Source organism: Moschus berezovskii, chromosome 20 (assembly GCF_049115385.1).
Source record: "Moschus berezovskii isolate FMDL1 chromosome 20, NW_MosBer_1.0, whole genome shotgun sequence".
NCBI classification, from domain to species: Eukaryota; Metazoa; Chordata; class Mammalia; order Artiodactyla; family Moschidae; genus Moschus; species Moschus berezovskii.
The window spans coordinates 39573294-39592081 of record NC_142479.1 but is presented as its reverse complement, the minus strand read 5'-3'; the positions used below and the strand labels follow the sequence as shown (position 1 = coordinate 39592081).

Here is an 18788-nt window from a genome sequence, read left to right as displayed (position 1 = left end):
AGCAGGATCTCACCGAAGGATCTCGTCCTCCAGCTCCTTGAGCTTCCTCTTGCCAGCGGCGATATTGATGACCAGCGAGTCCTTCTGCTCCTCCAGCTCCGGCCGCTCCTTCCGGACCACAATGCCCAGCAGCTGGGCCTCCAGGCCCTGAGATGGCCAGGACCCGTGGTGAGAATGCCACTCTGGTGACCTTTACCCTTTACATCCCTTTACACCTCTCAAGCCCCACATCCCCAGCTGCCCGACACAATCTCAGCCTTTTCTCAGTCCTGGCTGACTCTACAGTCCTCTGGATTCACCCTGGTTCAGTCTAGGCATCGTCCCCCAACCACCTGTTCTTTGACAGCAAAGTTGACAATGGTGGTCTTGGCTGAGGTCTCTGGGCTGTAGTGGGGGTTAGAGAGCTTGGTGGTGATGTAGAAACGGAAGTTGGGATTGTATTCCACCTCCTTATCTCCGATGCGCATCAGCAACCGACCACCTGCACTGACAGGAGGGTCAAGGGCAGGGACTCCACATGACCAAGTGTGGGCTGACCCATTGTTCCCCAGCTGGAATCCAGCAGCAGGGACTCAGCCTGCCTACGGCCCCAACCCAGATGTGTGTGACAGGGACAGGGACAGGGTAGCAGGAGACACAGCCAAAGACCCAGTGCTTTCCTGCCATGGGTCCAACCTTGCTGGTCTCAGCCCAACCCCACCATAAGCCTGGGCCCTGACCAATTCGAGCTACAGATTTGTTGAGCACAGGGTTGAGTGTGGGATCCAGATATTCCTGCACGTTCTGGAGCAGAACTGGATATCCAAACTGGATGGCATTTTCTAGGATTCGGAGGTAATCGTTCATCTGCAGGTCGATGATTTGTAGGCCCTGGAAAGCAAGGAAAACTATGGAAGAAATGCTGAGGGATACAGGATTGGTAATAGCCAAAGGGTAGGACCTCAAAAAGAGTCAGACTTGGGAAGAGAATCTAAGGGGACAAATCAGCCCTCCCCCATCCCCAGCCCTGTACCTGATTTCCTTCCATGTTCTTGATCCACTTCAGGGCCTGGGCCTGCGGATCGATCATCAGTGCCCACCTGAAGGAGGAAGTGTTAGTCAGAAGATAGGCTCAGCCTTCGCTCAGCCTTGTGCTCCCAGCAGCATCCTCACCTGTTGCCACGGGTGACAATGATGCCATTCTCAGTGGAGAAGGCATCTGAGGGCAGCCCTTGAATGTTCCAGTCCCGAACTTTGGTAGGATTGGACAGGAAGTTGTCGAACGTGAAGCGGGGTGAGCAAGGAACCTGTAGCTCTGAAATCTGGGTGGAAGGAACCCAAAGCTTCAGCCTGGATATCAGAGCCCAGCACCCCTGTCCCTTCCCAACATCTCTGTTACTCCCAGAGCTGTGATCTCAGAGCCCAGGAACTCATGCATCACACCCGAGCCCTGCCTTACCTTCCTGATCCAGATTTGGTTGACAATCTCATCCCGGTAGTTGGTCAGGAAGGGTCCCATATAGGACAGGAAGGCAGCTGCCAGGAGACAGTCTCCCACCAGGTAGCCCAGATCCTCCTCCAGGCCCTGGAGGACAGCAGGGGAGGTAGGTGTAAGTCTTCCTGGGCCCCAGTACTGGAGGCACATGGACAAATCTGAAGGCACTCTCCCCTCTGGACACTGTCCAGATCAGAGGGAGTCTTTCCCTCTCCTAAATCCTTGTGCCCCAAGAACTCTACCCTACTCTCACGACTTTTGAGTTCCCCATGGTTTTTTTTTTCATATTTTGGCCATGCCATGTGACTTGCAGGATCTCAGTTCCCTGACCAGGGATCAAACCCAGGTTGTGGCAGTGACAGCGCCGAACCCTAATCATTAGACCACAAGGGGACTCCCTTGAGTTCCCCAACTTTAACAGCAATGTTTATTTCTTCTCTCTTTTTTTTTGGTCGTGCCACATGGTTTGTGGGATCTTAGCTCCCAGGCCCTCGGCAGTGAGAGCATGGAGTCTTAATCACTGGACCACCAGGGAATTCAGCAGTGTTAGTTTCTTGTGATAAGGCCTAACCCTCTTGTGAAGCCAGGAACTCACTGAGACCAGAGATGAGATGCCCCAGGTTGGCTTCAGTCAGATCAGTGAGCTCTATCAGGGTCCTCGTGAGTATTTTCCGGTCCCACTACACAAGGAGGCAGATCCCTCCTGGCACAAAAGCCTCTCCTCCCACTATTCTCAACAAATGTGAGAGAAAGAATGCCCACGCCCCATTCTTGGGTGTCCCTACACCCAAGCATCGCCATCATTTCCCCTCCTGTCCCTCCACCTAAATAGGCCAGGAGCTGGTGGCAGTGGTGGGCAACAGCGAGGAGAGCCAGGGGCTGCAGCTGGCCTTACCTTTACTGTTTCCTCCCATCGGGCCTTCTCGCCAGCCAGCCCGGACACCAGCATCCCAGCACGCTCCAGCTTCATCTCCATCTCCTCGGACCTCTTGCGAAGTTCCTCCTTCTGTGCCAGCTTCTCATCATACTGTTTCTTCAGCATCTCCAGTTTCTCAGCCACCTGGGAGGGATCAGAGTATAGGGATCTAACTCAGGCTGGAGGCCAGACAATTCTGGCTTCGGATTACCCATCTGCCATGTTGTGGCTCTATGACCTCAGGGAAAAATGATCTCTTGGAGCCTCAGTTTCCTCAGGTACAAAAAATTAACACCTACCCTGCAGGGTTGTTGTGAAGGAAAAAATAAGATATATGTGATCAGGTGAGTTTTCTTTCCTGAGCCTCCACCACTCCACCACTCCTTCCTTGAGCCTGGAAACTGCTTGGTCATGAACTCAAGGCTGAGGAAGAGACGGGCCTCTCATAGCACAGGGATAAACCACACAGGATGTTTTGACAAGAGAGGACCAGATAGCACAAAAATAACCACCATTCCATGTTGTTGAGAGAGCGACTCCTGAGTTCTCATCATAAGGAAATTTTCATTTTTTCCCAACTATTGAGGTTGACTTCCAAGAACTTGGGAATGAGATAAGTAGCCCTCCAAGGAATTATTATTATTATTATTTTTGCCTGTGCCAGGAGGCATGTGGGGTCTTAATTCCCCAACCGGGACTTGAACCCGTGGCCCTGCAGTGAAAGCGTGGAGCCCTAATTATTGGACCACCAGAGAATTCCCTCCAGGCAACATTTTTTAAAGCAAAGTGGAGATTCAAAATGTCACCCTTGAATGACTTGAGCATCTAAAGAAAGAAGGTGTTGTTCAGGGATCAGATGGGCCACTCAGAGGCTAGGGGCCCACAAGGAAAGGGTGCTCTGGCCCTCACACACATGTGCCGGGTTATCTGGGAGGCTCTACTGCATGACACTTGTCATCAGGTTCACACAACCACCTCCATGCACTGAGTCCACACTCATCAGCAACACTCTGATTATAATTTGGCTTCCCGAAGAGACTGGGCTCTGGGGAGGCAGCTATATGATAGATCTATATTTCATTATTTATTTTGCATGTTTTCAGTGTTTTGATTTTCTACACAAGAAATACATGCACAGGGTTAAAAACCTAAATAGTAAAATAAAAGAGGTTATAAGGAAAAGCAATGGTCCTCTAGCCCACTTTCCTATTAGTTCCACTCTTTAGTAGCAAATTATTTTTTAACCATGTCTCTTTTTATTTCTTCAAGTAATTACCTCCTTATCTCTATTATGCTTATGCAGCTACTATATGTGCATGTATATATATATATATATATATAGCTTTAAATTTTTGCAGTTTTAATCTTTTTAATTAAATATAATTATGAAAAATTTCAAACTTAAGAAAAAGACTAATATAAGCAATACCTACACACCCATCACCCAGATTTAACAGCTGTTAACATTTTGCTATATTTACTCCATCTACTTGTTTTTCGCCAAAGTATTTTAAAGAATGTTACAAACTCATGACATTTCAACTTTAAATACCTCATCCGTTCCGTTCCATTCAGTTGCTCAGTCGTGTCCGACTCTTTGCGACCCCGTGGACTGTAGCCTACCAGGCTTCTCCGTCCATGGGATTCTCCAGGCAAGAATACTGGAGTGGGTTACCATCTCCTTCTCCAGGGGATCTTCCCGACCCAGGGATCGAACCCGGGTCTCCCGCATTGGAGGCAGATGCTTTAACCTCTGAGCCACCAGGGAAGCCCCAAATACCTCATAATGCATCTCTTTTTAGAAAAGGACATAGTCATAACACCATTATCACACCTAACATCTTTAACTTTTTTTGAAAATAACTTGTCACATTTGTTTTTTTTGGTTTTTTTGAATGGTGAATATGTTTCACACAAATCAACATTCCAAAGGAAAAAAAGTGTGCCCGGGTTTGTCTTTCTCCCACTCCCGACCCCAGCTCCCAGCCCCAACCTGAGAGGGAACCACTGTCATCAGTTTCTAGTGTAACTTTCCAGGTCGAGTCCATCAACAGTAAATCAAATGTAAGCATCGTGAGGTGATCGCCACAGTCGCCGCTGAATCAGACCCAGGCAGTGCCCCGCGCTCAATAAATATCTCTTGAATGGATGATTTTTTTCAAAAAGATAAATGGTAACATTCAATATCACTGTTTTATACTTTACTATTTTCCACCTGTCTTCAAATCCATTCTTGTGAAGCTGTCTCATTCTTTTTAACAGCTGCAAATTTTATGTATGATGGAACCACAGTTTATATGACAAGTTTCCTACTGATGGGCATTTGTGTCTTCCCAATGTTTTCTATAATTAACGAAGCTGTAATGAGTATCCTTGTACTTGCATAAGCACATCTTGATGCTGCTGTCCTTTTCTATTTTAATTGTGTTTACTTTGTGAATAGGTAACTTAAAAATTCAAGAGGCATTAAAGCATGAAAAATCTTCCTCCCAACCCTCTTCTCCATCTACCCAGCTTCCTTCTTGAAGGAGCCAATGTGACCTGTTTCTAGTTCATCCTCTACAGATACTAGAAGTATATTTTATACAGCTGTTTCCTGCTTTGTCAACATTAGACTATTTCTATGGACTTAATGCTATGATGGATGAAGATCTGATTCTCTTATACCAACACACCTCATCCCTTTCTCTCTACATTTAGTAGTTTTTTCTTTTTTTCCCCAGGTATCACAATGTTTATTGATAGATACAAGTCATAAAATCAGGACATGAACATGACTGGATAAATTAAGTGGACTTCATTTCAATACTATAATAAGAGGGACCGATTAAAATTCTCACCATTTGTTTCACACCCACGAAGACCACTTCAAGGGCATTTAGAATCTCTCAAGTGCTTCCCAGGTGGCACTAGTGGTAAAGAACCCACCCGCCAGTGCAGAAGACATAAAGAAGCAGGTTTGATCCCTGGGTTGGGAAGATTCCCTGGAGGAGGCCACGGCAACTCACTCCAATATTCTCGCCTAGAGAATCCCATGGACAGAGGAGCCTGGCCGGCTACAGTTCATAGGGTCGCAAAGAGTCGGACATGACTGAAGCTACTTAGCAAGCACACACGATCTCTCCAAATTTCCTAATAGTTTTATCTCTCCCACTGGCTACCTTTATATAATGTTAAATAACATTCTAGTGTTATAAGTAATAAATTTATATATTTTTTGTTTGTTGCCACTGTGCAAGGCACGTGGGATCTCAGTTTGCCAACTAGGGATCAGGGATTGAACCTGTGCCCCCTGCAGTGGAAGTGCAGAATCTTAACAACTGGAAAGTCCCAACACATTAAAACTGTGTTCTATTTTATCTGCTGCAAAAGCACTGTCCTGTCTTTCCCAGCTGTGTCCATTTCCCCAATTTTTAGGCGGTACTTTTATTTTTACATCGTTGAGGTTGACATTCAGAGAGGCCACAGTGGGTCTTCTGTGCTCCGTTTCTGAAAAGTGAAAGTGAAAGTTAAGGTGCTCAGTCATGTCCAACTCTTTGCGACCCCATGGACTATAGCCCACCAGGCTTCTCCATCCATGGGATTCTCCAGGCAAGATTTCTGGAGTGCTCCGTCCCTAGACTGATTATAAAGGTCAAATGCTAATAAACAGTGTCAGTGTCATCATGATCCGGATTGGTGCCCAATGTGAACCAGGCTGGGCTGCTCGTGGTGAGACACATTCAGACAGGTCACTGTGTGGGCCGAACTGGTTGTTAAATCCTTTTTCTATTATCCCTGATGATGTGTTTTTTCTTTCAGAAATTCTTATGGGTTGGTTGTGTCTCCTCTCTCTCTTCTGTTTTCTGTCTCTGGTTTTGATTTTTGTATTATGTTCTATGATGCTATCCTCCCACCCTTCTACCAAATGTCACACTTTGATCATTTTTAAATTTCCCAGAATTCTTTCTTTTCATTTGGCCTTTTATCATCCTATTTTTGTTCTGTGGATGTCATTTCTTTCTTAATCACTCTCTCTGATGATACTAATTAGATGAGGTCTGCTTTTTTCGAGTTTTCTCCATAACCTGAATTTTCTCTGGGTTTATTTTTTCTTTTGGGGTCATGGCTTGTTACGATTTTTTGTCTTGGTCGTTCCCTTGTGTGTTGGAAGACTTCCTCCAGGACTTTTTCTCACCCTTCTCCAGGGGAGGTGGTGACTGATCTGACTGGTAAAATTGGAAAGAGTAGACTGGGAATGCTCAACTGAGCTCATGCCCTTTCTTTTTAGGGGTGAGCACAAGTCCCACTCTGTGCCCCCCAACAATGCCCAAGACCAGGTAAGTCTGTCTGAAGATGGGGGTCCCTACTAGGAGGGCCACTTGCTCACAGACATCTTCCACATCCTCCAGCCTAGTCTTTATAGGTGATATTTTGGCCAAATGCCTTTTATTTCTCAATTTGCTTAGAACTCGCGCATAGAATAAGACTACTAGTTCTCAGATCCCTTCAAGAGTATACCTTTTGGACTTTCCCAGCCGTCCAGTGGTTAAGACACCATGCTTCCAATGCAGGTGTGTGGGTTTGATCCCTGGTTGGGGAACTAAGATCCTACATGCCATGGCCAAAAATGAAAAAATGGAAAAAAAGAGAAAATGAAAAAAACAATGGCACAGGTTTTAAAAAAGAGAGAGTATACATATATGCAGACCAGAAAAGCCCCCAAGACATTTTTGACAGTGCTGGGGGTTTCCTGATCAGACTGCAGCGTGTGGACAGGTGTTCTGAGTAAGGTGAGTAAGGCTCACATTAGGTCCAGTGGGTTTTTACATTTGTGTGGTTGACTTTTAACTTCTATGACTTCAGTGAAAGTTTTTAGGCCAACCCTGTGTTATTTTGACCTTGGCAGGTGGCTGTAGCTTTGTCCATGAATGAGTGGCTTTCTCTATAGAGACAGGATGTTTGAAGCAAGGCAATTTCTAGGAAATGGGGCTTGGGCAGGGGAGAGATGTAGTCCGAAAGGGTGGCCTTAATTAAGAGTTCTGTGGTGGATGAAGAGTCTGTTCTGGGACTTTCCTGGTGGTCCAGAGGTTAAGAATGTGCCTTCCAATGCCTAAGATTTAGTGGGATTAAGTGACTTGCTGGTTACTGCCGGCACTGGGGCTAGAACCCCGCCTCCTGATTTAAATCCCCCACCACCTCGGTTCATCATTACCTCTCAACCTCTCTTGAAATCTTTACTCTTTTACTCTTTTTCTCAAGCCTAAATACTCATGGGTATGGCCATCCATTAGGAAAGATTTCTCACCTCTTGATGAATCATATCCTAGGCCAAATAATTAGGGGTTGTCTCCTTCACATGTGGGAAAAAATGGGCCTGTAGGGTCAGCTGCCAACAGTGTCATTCTCGGGAGAAGCATTTGTAGGGTACCTCATCTTAGGTCTCTGGTGGGGGATCTCACACCGTATCTTGAGGACCTCTAGTTGGTAAGAGTAAGCAAACAGGGAACTGAAATTTCTCCTTTGTTACTGAAAGTGTAAAATGCAAATACAGCTTTCAATAAAACTTCAGAATCAGGCATGCTGAGCCACCTGCTTGCAGCTAGCACTGTGCTGACCCTGGGCTCCTGCCAGGCCAACTAAGTAAGAATCTCTGGGGGAGCCTGGAAATCAGCCGTTTGAGGCCTTCTTCCCCATCAGAGTTGCCCAGAGATGGGGAACTCTGAACACAGCACTAGAGGTCTGGGAAGAGGCCCAGAGTCCAGCTATATTACATTTCAATCCAAATCTTGAGTAAATAATTTTAACCATTACTCATTTGCTTGGATCCCTGAAAACAGAGATTTTCCCTAGGTCCGATTCTGACACACAGCAAAGGTTAGGGCCCCCTGGTTTGGAAACTGCCCCAGAAGCCTCAGAAATGGGTCAGAATGGAAATTTCTTTGTGTGTATGTGTGTGTGCACGCTGGATCTTGGTTGCAGCACATGGGCTTAGTTACCCTGAAGCATGTGGGGGCTTAGTTACCCTGAAGCATGTGGGATCTTAGTTCCCTGATCTGGGATCAAAACGGTATCCCCTGCATTGGAAGGCAGAAGTTACTTTCAAGGGAGAGGAGCTGGTGATTAGAAAGCAGAAGGTGAAAGGGAGAATTCTTACTGGATACGCTTTTGTCCTTTTGAATTTCAAACCATGTGGATATATTTATACTACTTATTAAATCAATGATAGAAAATTAAATGATAGACTGGAAGAATTTTGAACTCCTGATAATAGCACTTATATTCTGCCTGATAGGAGAGTTACTTGTGTATGTATCTTGTAGGAGAGCACCTTCTGGATTATCTAGCCCTCTCACAGGAAATAACCCTCTCTACCTCCAGATGACAACCCCAGGCTCCAACACCCCCGTATTCTTCCAGGTCCAAGCAGCAATGTGACACCCTTGCCCCATCCCCTGAGCAAAGACCCATTTGCCACACAGATTTCATCCGTTACTGTTTCAAGGACCTTCTCCAAACGGCCCCAACAAAGGATGGTGAACACTGCCAGCTCCAGATCAGTTGTGGGAAGGGCTCCCTGGAGACAGCCCCCCTATGCCTTTGTAACCCTCTCAACCGACTTAGCTTTCTGAGCCAGAGGCAGCCATCTAAACAAGGTGCAGAGTGGGAGGCAGACAGGACTATAAGGAGGAGGGGCTAGAATTAGACAGGGAGAAATAAACAGAAAGGAAGCATCCTAGAAATCGGGAATCTGGGAGAGCTACCACCTTGGAAAACGGAAAACATAGGTACAAGGCTCACCTCGCGCAGCTTCTCCTGAGCCTCGGCCAAGGCGGCTTGCTTCTCCGCAAGCTGGGCCAACGCAGTGTTCATGCGGATCCGCTTGGGCTCCACCACCCGGTACAGCCGCCCATAGAGCTGCGGGGAGACAGCAGGCACCCCTCACTCGCCACCCACTCACCTGCCATGAGCCTTCCATCCCCCTCCTCTCACCCAGCCTCACTGCTCCCATCCTGCCTGTCACTGCCTACCTCCATGGCCCGAACCCACATGCAGAGGGACTTGGCAGCCAGTGACACGCGGCCAATGATGTCAGGCTGGAAGTCGGGCTGGGCGCAGTAGGCTCCGATCTTCTTCAGGACCTTATCTGAGATATTGTCTTTATCGAAGTGGATCAGTGATTTGATGAAGTTCTGTTCCCCTGGGGGATGAAGATTGGGGGCCTCACCTCCACTGCTCAGGCACAGCCACGTGCTTCCTGGGCTCAGTTCCCAAGGCCTGACCTCATCCCACAGTCCCTCCACTGGCTGTGCTCCCTCATCTAGACCCTTAAGCTCCCAGAGCCTCCACAACCTCCCCAGCCTCTCCTCCCAGCACGTACCTTCCACCCTCTCAGCCCAACCACCCATCCCACACACCATTCTGTCTATATACTTTGCACTTTCTTCTAGGGCAGGGGTCACCAAACTATAGCTTACAGGCTACATTCCACCAACAGAACTCAGAACAGGAAAAATATCACAAGAGTAAAACAGACCCTTGTTTTCCCTTTTCTGATTCTGTCCTTTTGGGGGGTGGGAGCAGAGGCACTCCTGTCCTTAGATTCTGTAATGCATTCCAATATCCTTACAACAACTTCTCCCATTGTGTGTGTGTGTGTGGCTGAGTCATGGGGCATGTGGGATCTTCTTACAAAGGATTGAACCCACTCCCCTTCACTGGAAGCACAGTCTTAACCACTGGACTACCAGGGAAGTCCCTCTTTCTTTTTTCTTTCATTTGCTTAAATGAAGATGAGTTACCTACAACCAAAGACCTTAACTGATGGTTATGCCTCCTCTTCCCCAACAGGTTGTGTGCTTTGAGAGCGGGCACAGTTCCTTCATCTCTGTCTCTCTGAGCGCCTGATGCCCAGTAGATGATCAGAGGAATGCTGGGTGGACTGGCATAAATTACCTTCCAGTTTCCTGGCTCACCTAGCTGCCTCTTGGCCTCTGCCCAGGTGGGATCATTGCCTCGAAGGATCATGACTGCCTGCAACACCATCTCCACCTGAGCCGGGGGCCGTCCATAAGACTTGATCTCTCCTATGTCCTTCTTGTTCAGAGACTCCAGGGCCTGAGAAAAGGGATGAACCTGAGGACCAGAGTCAACTCAGGTGGCAAGACGGGTCCTTTATGGAGACAGGACTTAGCTGAAGTTCCCCTCTTCTCCTCCCTTCCAAGGGGACTTTGAGAACAAGGCCAGCCCAGTCTCCTTCCTGTGCCTTCCCATCCTGATACCCGCATGGCCTCTTCCAGGGCTGGTAATGCCTCTTCCAGATCTTTCTGGGCATTGTCAGCCAGTGCCTGGCACTTGACTTCCTCAATCGCGATCTTCTCGCTATTGGCTGTGACGGCCTAGGGATGAAGAGAAGACGAGGGTTTTGTCTTCACCTTGAGCAGAAGTGGAGGTGATGGTGTTAGTGGTAATGATGCAAGAGAAAGCTAAAGAAGACTCGAGGAGTGGAACTGGCACCCCCTGCCCTATAACGGATGGAGGCTGGGAAACCCCTCTGCCCAGTAGGCACAGAGAATAGGGGACATGAGGGGCAGGGGCACCTTCTGCTGCTCATCCGCTTCCCGCTTCTGCTGCACGATGATAACCAGGTACTCCTCGCACTGCTTCTGGAACTCAGCCACCTTTTTCTTGGCATCTTCCAGCTCCAAGGACATAACTTCCACCTTTTCCCTAGTTTCATCGATCTTAAACAGCCCTGTCCGCAGCTTATTGGCCTGATCCAGCAGCTCCTGCCGCTTCTCCGCCAGCAACCTAGGGGACAGAGTAGGATCAGGAACCCCAGGAGGCTGGGCCCCCAGAAAGGAGAGGCCCATGTAGCCTCCCTTCCCAGTATGACTCTGGTCCCTGAATTTCTGCTTGTTGCCACCACCACCACCCTAGTCAGATCTGTATCATTTCCTTGCCTGGATCATTGCCAACAGCCTTCCAACTGGTCTTCCCGTTTCCAGACTCTTGTCCCTCTCATTTATTCTACACACCATCGTCAGAGTTGGCATGCTGGCTAACGTTGTCATTGTACCACTTCCCTACCTGAGGCCTTTCTACTGTGCAGCAATTCCCCGCTGTGCAGCAGGCAGTGGGGCTGCAGTGAACCAGAAAATACACACTTCTCTCAAGGGGGTGGCCATCCCTGGGCTTCAGTTCAATTCAGTTCAGTCATGTCCAACTCTTTGCAACCCCATGAACTGCAGCATGTCAGACCTCCCTGTCCAACACCAACTGGCGGAGTCTACCCAAACCCGTGTCCATTGAGTCGGTGATGCCATCCAACCATCTCATCCTCTGTCATCCCCTTCTCCTCCTGCCCTCAATCTTTCCCAGCATCAGGGTCTTTTCCAATGAGTCAGCTTTTCGCATCAGGTGGCCAAAGTATTGGAGTTTTAGCTTCAACATCAGTCCTTCCAATGAACACCCAGGACTGATCTCCTTTAGGATGGACTGGTTGGATCTCCTTGCAGTACAAGGGACTCTCAAGAGTCTTCTCCAACACCACGGTTCAAAAGCATCAATTCTTCAGTGCTCAGCTTTCTTTATAGTCCAACTCTCACATCCATACATGACTACTGGAAAAACCATAGCCTTGATGGACCTTTGTGGACAAAGCCCTGGGCTTCAGCCTGGTTTTTTTTTCCATTTGAGAGTGAATATGGAATTGTATTGCCACAATTTCTGATGTTTCAAGACAGACTGAAAATCTGGAGTTTTCCAAGGCTTCAAGTTTTAAATGTTGGCAACTCATTCACAAAGTTTTAATGTTGTGCAGTCCCCCTGAAAATGTCTAAGAAAGATTGTTTTCTGAATTAAATACTAAATATGGGCTTCCCAGGTGGTACAGTGGTAAAGACTCCTCCTGCCAGTGTAGGACACACAAGAGATGAGGGTTTGATCCCTGGGTTGGGAAGATTTGCTTGAGTAGGAAATGGTAATCTACTCCAGTATTCTTGCCTGGAAAATTCCATGGACAAAGGAGCCTTGGCAGACTACAGTCCATGGGGTCAGAGTCAGACATGACTGAGTGACTGAGCACGTAGGCACATGCATGTAAATTGCTTAATACAGTGACTGGGAAATCATAAACAGGATGTAAACCTATGGACCCAGGGAAGGCAAGGACTTGATTTTGTTAACTGACATATATATTACAAGTATCTAAAATAGTGCCTGGCACAGAGTATATGCTCAAAATACTTTGTTAAATGAATGAATGAATGTTGGCTATCATTATTATTACAAATGGCTTTTTCTTCACCTTGATTGAAATACTAAATCCAATTTTTTTTTACCTTTTACTTATAACCTTCAAAGCAAATTTTTGTGTTGTGTACATAAAAAGACAGTCAATACAACTTAATGAATGCATACATAACTTGGGAATGGTGGAAAGTCTAGAAGATATTAAAGGCAGAGAGAAGAGGATATATATTGCCAAATATACCCATGATATAATGTCACAGTTGCAATGTGGTCGGGATCAGGGACATCATTATTCCAGGAGACAAGGACACAGAGGTATACAAAGGGGTCACAACCAGAGGGCCCCTGAGATGGCCACGTCTCCTGGAAACCCTCTCTTGGTTTAACTTCCTGGACAGAAACAAGGCCCCCACCTCTCTGCCATTCAGGTCCCAGTCCTCGAGTCAGTCCCCTTGGCTAGCTCCTGGATATTTTCCAAGACATCATTTCACCAGTAGCCCTCAAACCAAGCTCCTAGGAATTCCCCAGTGGTTCAGTGGTTAGGACTCTGTGCTTTAACTGTAGAGAGCACGGGTTCCATTCCCAGTCAGAGAACTAAGATCCCATGTGCCACAAGGTGCAGCCAAAACAAAACCAAAAAATCCACCAAGTTCCCAGGCCCTCTGTGCCCCCTACTCTTCCATCATACTTTTTATATCCAGACACAAGTTCCAGGTAGTTAGTGGGCGTGACGTAGTTGTGTCTTCGAAGTTCCAACAGCATCTTCTGGGAATATGTGGCCACTGACCAGTGCATGGTGACGAAGATCTGCGCCACTTTCTTGTGGATCTGAGATCAACGCAGAGAGGTTATGAGACAGGACAGGAGTAAAGGCAAACGGAGAACAGAAATGGGTGGGGGTGCAGGGGGGTGAGGAGAGATGGGGAGAAGGGCCTCACATTCTCCTGGGTCCCCAGATCAGCTCCCATCAGGTACTTCTCAGCCACCTCCAGCAGGGCCTCGCGTGGCCACTCTGAGAACCAGTTAATGGTTGTGCAGTTCACCAAGGCTGGGTATTGGCGGATCCAGTTCCTGGCAGGGGTTGTGAGAGGCAGTTAAGTCCATTTGCAGACTCGGCCTTCAGCAATGGTCTTTGCTACAGGTTCACTCATTCCCTAGGAACCCTGAAGCCCCATCGTCATGCTCCTGTGTCGCCTTGTCCAGATTCTGCTCCCCTCAAAGCTGGTTTGGTGCATGATTTAGAAACAGCTTCTGGGGTCAGAAAGAGCCAGTTTCACACCAACCAAATATGGGTCTTGGGCAAGTGGCGTAACCTTTTGAACATCAGTTTCCTCACCTTGAATAATGAATAATAAAGCATACTAACGAGAGTTGTTAGGGGATTCAATGGGGTGACACATACAGGATGATTAGCCCAGAGCTTGGTACATGGCAAACACACCACAAGCCAAAAATATTCAAAGATAAACAAACTGGTGACCCCAACTGCCTCTCTGCATAAGTTCTCTGTCCTTCCCTTCCTTTCTGATGCCCTTGAAAATACAGAGAATGGATCCCATGTGGTGCCGACACACAGGGAATATTATTCAGCCTTAAAGGGGAAGGGGATTCTGATGCTGGCTATATGGATAAACTTTGAAGAAGTTAAGTGAAATAAACCAGTCACAAAATGACAAATACTGCATGATTCCACGTCTATAAGGTATCTAGGAGTGGTCACCCACAGAAACCGAAAGTAGAAGGGTGGCTACCAAGGCCAGGGGGTGGTGGGAGAAGTGGGCAGTTCCCACTGCGCATCGAGTTAGTCTCGCACAAGAATGCTCTGGGGATCTGCTGTATAGCAGTGTGAATGTACTTAAAACCAGTTAAAATGGTAAAATTTAAGGTTTTCTTAAACCACAATTAAAAACTTGAAAACGAAAGAAAAAGAAGAAACAGCCTTCACCTTCCAGAAAAATAAACAAAACAGATCTACCAAAAAGGAGAGGATGAGGCCCATGTAAGTAACAGGAACTCGCTGAAAGCCAGCACAGGCTGGGACTTCCCTGGTGGTCCAGTGGCTAAGACTCTGTGCCTCCAACGCAGGGGGCCTAGGTTTGATCCCTGGTGAGGGGACTAGATTCCACATGGCACAACTAAAGATCCCGCAGGCCAAAGCACGCCCTGGCGCAGGCTGCGACAAGGAGATGCGGAGACACGTGTGGCTCGGCAGGACAGGCTGGCGCTACTCCGGAGTCTTGGGGGCAGAAGGCAGGGAGATCAGGAGCAGGGAGGAGTGCCCCTTCCCCCACAGCAATTCCCGAGGGAGAAGAAGGCCGACACGGGAGTCACCTGAAGGGGTCGCCCACGGGGCTGAGGCAGAGGACGATGTGCAGGTTGTTCCGCACACGCTCGATGAGGTAGGTGAAGAGGCTGTCTGAGGACTCTGGCACCTGCTCAGCGCGCGCCTGGTCTATGATGAGCGTCTGGATCTGGTGAGCGCCGGCACCACAGTCAGAGGGCAGAGGTTTCCAGGACAGCACCCAGGGCGGGAGGGACAAGGGAACAGCGGGGGACACGGGGTGTGGGTTTTAAGGCCGCTCTGCCCACCAGGGTCCGGGGAGGGAAGAAGGCCCAAGAGGAGCAGTTCTTCCACCTAATGGAGGAGATGGAGATGGGGCAGGACAGCGGCATCCTCTGGACTTCGGAAAGCCAGAATCAACTGGTAGTGGGTGTAGAAGCATCGCACCTCTTCGAATTCATCCGCCTTATAGAGATTGGGGACCTCGCCCGAGCTAAGGATGTTGTTGATGTCCTCTAGGAATGATTCGTCAGCAATCTGGGTGTCCACAAAAAGGAAGGACGTGGCCTTGAGCTCCACCCCAGCCTGGCGATACAGACGCTTGATATCTGGGCCAGAGGAGACAAGAGACCTTTCAGATTCACCCTTCTGTCTGTCTTTCCTCTTTTATTGATTAGAAAGCCCTCCCCAGCCAGGGACACCATCCTCCCTACCTGGCTTCCCTCCCTCCTGCTATTTCACTCTCAGCCCCAAACTCACTTCCGTCTCAGAAACCCAACCTTACCTTCTCGGAATTCCTGCCTCCGGTAATGTTTGGTGACCTCAATCTGGAAGGTGATGTACTCGCAGATGGATGAGGCCAGGCGGGCCAGACTCTGCCGCCCACTGCCCCCAATGCCCACCAAGAGCATGTTGCCCCGAGGCTGTCCAATGACCCGCACGATCCGTGTGACTGGAGGGAAAGAGGGAGGATAATGAGTTGGCTTATTATCAAGCTCAGGGGACCTCCAGGCCCTAGGCTGGGGGCTGGGACACCTGATGCTGCAGTAGAGGGACCCACCAGTGTGGGAAGAGGTTAGGTCCTGAAGTTCAGGTAGCAATTCAACATTCAACCTTCACCATGTCTGTATACCATCATCAAAGAAAATGTCCACCCACAGACACAAGTGCATCTGGGGTCAGGGAGGAGGGCAACTTCTGGGGCTCGATTTGGGAAAGATCTGGGAAGAGATCCCCATTTCCTTGGAGTACCCTGTCATTGGGATGCTGGAGAAGGGCTGGGAACAGGAAGTGCTCACTGTGCTCGATGGCCTCTCGGAAGAGCACCAGCTGCATTGGCACGACAGCGGGTGACAGGTTGTACTCGTTGAGTGCCGTCTCCATGGCTGTCTTCAGGACCGTCAGATCCGTCAGGTCCTCATACACCTTGGGCTCCCGCAGGAAGTCCCCTGAACCGTGGGAAGAGGGGGCAGATTCAATGCCTGGTCCTCCCCAGGCTTCCCCAGAGAGCACTTCCTCCCTGGGCCCCAGTGCCCCGCCTCTTCTTCTAACCCGTCTCCTAAGAATCTCCAGCCTACAGGGGCCACAGCTCCTGGCTCACCAAAGATGGGAGAACGTTTGTTGGGACAAAGGTTATGAAACGTCAGGTCAAAGAAGGAGCCAAGTTTGTCACTTAGGATGCTCACGAAGGCTTCCATGTCTGCAGCATCAACCAGTCGGTCAGAAAAGACTCTGTTGGGAGGGAGCTGGGGTGAGATCTGGTATTGAAGCGGAGATTGGCCCTGTGGAGGGGAGCAGGAGGTGGGGGTGGGGGAGTGGAGGCTTGGGCTTGGGGAGGCCTGGATCTGGTGGGGCACAGCACCCTCACCGGAAGCATTCGTGGATCCAAAGTCGGGTAATGCTGGACTTAGTATCGTGGAAGTCCTTGTTGGCCCTCAGCATGCCCTGGAACACCTGGGAGAGGGGCGTGGCCAGTGGGATGGAGGAAGGGAAGAGGCTCCCTCCAGAAATTTTAGCGGAAGTGGCATTCTGGGATGGGGTGATTTGGGGTGTGTGGGATGCTCCCGCACTCCAGGGCTTACTTTGAAGAGGGGAGAATACCTCCAAGGAGGCTGTGCTTGGCCCAGGGGCAGGGTCAGATGGAGTTTTACCTTGGAGATGTCTCGAAGGTTGAAGAGGTAGTGGATCTTGGCAGGTGTGGGCAGGAAGCGCTGCACCACAGTGTTGTACACATCCAAGGTGGCCTCGGTCACCACGTTCCCAATGGGCTTCACCTCTTCCTCAAAGTCCTGGAGCTTCTGGTTGATCATGGTGCCGAATATCCGGATGATCTGGGACTCCTAGGAACAGGCCCTCAGACTCAATCTCGCAGCTCCTGGCCTTTCAGCCAAGGCGGGGACTCGGGTCAGTGGAGTAAAGTACTTGGGAGCAGAGTGGTGAGGGGGGCACAAAAGAACCCTCAGAAATCAAGAGAAGTCATGCTTTAGTGTAATATTTAAAAATCAGAATTAATGCAAACTGTCAACGATGAACAGATGCGAACATGTTAAGTAAAGACGGGATCCATACTGTTGGTTTTTCCTTTTGCCTTGGGCTGTCATGTAGCTCAGCATAGCACTATATGTTTATTGTGCTATGTACAATATATCTTGTATTTGTTTAAAACGTTGGTGTTTTGTTCATCCTGAATTTTGGTATTGATTTTTTAAAATATTGCATTAAAATATTATTTATCTTGATTTCTGAGGTTCAGGGACACACTGGGTTCCTCCCTTGACTCCCCTAGCTGCTCTAGTCTCCTCTTTGGAGGGTGTGCCTTCCTTCATCTGCTTGGGCCCCACTCTCTGCCCACTGGGACTGTCAGGCTTCACACGCCAGAGCCAGCTCAGCAGAAGCAAAGGTGCCTGCAGAGAGCAGAGAGTCTCCCCTCCAAGTATCAGAACTCCCTGAATACAGCTTGTGATCTCTGCCCTCGTTCTCCAGGACACGGGTGGGTTTGCCTTCTACAGCCCCTCCCCCAGCCCCCAGGATGCCCTCACCGTGGGGAATGTCATGTTGATGATGTTAAATCGACTCTGCAGCCTTGGGGAGATGATGGTCCGTCCACCCCCAGGAGGCCCCATGGCAGCCATCAGGAACATGTCCTAGACAGCAAAGACCAGACGGGGTGGGTGGGGTGGGGGGAGACAGGCAGGAGGAGGGGAAGAGGAGGGGCAAAGAAATAGGGAGGATGTGAGAGGAGCCAGGAGGAAGAGAGGGAATGGAGGGACAAACAGGAAGAGGGAAGCGCAGGAAGAAACATGGAGTAATGGGGACAGGGAAAGGTGAGGGAAAGGAAAGGGTTTGGGACGCTTTTAATGTCCATAGTTACTAAGGCAACTAATTTGTTCTTATTTCTTTCTCTTTTTTGGCCGTGCCATTCAGCATGTGAGATCTTAGTTCCTTGACCAGGGATTGAACATAGGTCCTTAGCAGTGGGAGCGCTGAGTCCTAACCACTGGACTGCCAGGGAATTCCCTATTTGTTCTTATTTCATCATTATAATCCATGTTCCCAACTTGGAAAATAGAGGTAAGTTTCTTGCCTAGAAAATCCCATGGACGGAGGAGCCTGGTAGGCTGCAGTCCATGGGGTCGCTATGAGTCAGACATGACTGAGCGACTTCACTTTCACTTAAAAAAAAAAACCATACACAACATTTGATAACATCTTCTGGATATTTTCTTCTATTTTAATATATACACATATTAATATATACTTGTATCTGTGTATGTATGTTCTTTCTCTGAAACATATGAATCTATTATTAGTTGAGTTTTGGACCCTGAGTGTCAGATAGATGAGTGCCCCAGAAATCAGGCTGAAATGACTGCCCACTGATTCAG

At 48.6% G+C, this 18788-nt stretch overlaps 1 protein-coding gene across 3 annotated transcripts in view; it reads right to left on the bottom strand.

The window, feature by feature from the left end:
- Nucleotides 1–18788, bottom strand: part of DNAH2 (dynein axonemal heavy chain 2) — a 107667-nt gene that overhangs the window by 13176 nt on the left and 75703 nt on the right. For 2 of the 3 annotated variants that reach the window (XR_008683255.1, XM_055406074.2), the window contains exons 51-72: nt 17943–18047; nt 17055–17243; nt 16772–16857; nt 16505–16635; nt 16203–16352; nt 15689–15856; nt 15352–15512; nt 14955–15094; nt 13562–13694; nt 13312–13451; nt 10970–11180; nt 10652–10768; nt 10346–10487; nt 9401–9570; nt 9171–9287; nt 2370–2534; nt 1439–1564; nt 1153–1301; nt 1013–1079; nt 720–870; nt 333–481; nt 14–147 (exon numbers count right to left, since the gene is read on the bottom strand). Coding sequence is in view for 2 of the 3 variants with exons in the window: in XM_055406074.2 (XP_055262049.1) it covers nt 14–147; nt 333–481; nt 720–870; nt 1013–1079; nt 1153–1301; nt 1439–1564; nt 2370–2534; nt 9171–9287; nt 9401–9570; nt 10346–10487; nt 10652–10768; nt 10970–11180; nt 13312–13451; nt 13562–13694; nt 14955–15094; nt 15352–15512; nt 15689–15856; nt 16203–16352; nt 16505–16635; nt 16772–16857; nt 17055–17243; nt 17943–18047 (3101 nt within the window). In the remaining variant the exon portion in view is untranslated. The remainder of the gene's footprint in view (nt 1–13; nt 148–332; nt 482–719; nt 871–1012; nt 1080–1152; nt 1302–1438; nt 1565–2369; nt 2535–9170; nt 9288–9400; nt 9571–10345; nt 10488–10651; nt 10769–10969; nt 11181–13311; nt 13452–13561; nt 13695–14954; nt 15095–15351; nt 15513–15688; nt 15857–16202; nt 16353–16504; nt 16636–16771; nt 16858–17054; nt 17244–17942; nt 18048–18788) is intronic. The other variant, XM_055406127.1, reaches the window with a different exon arrangement.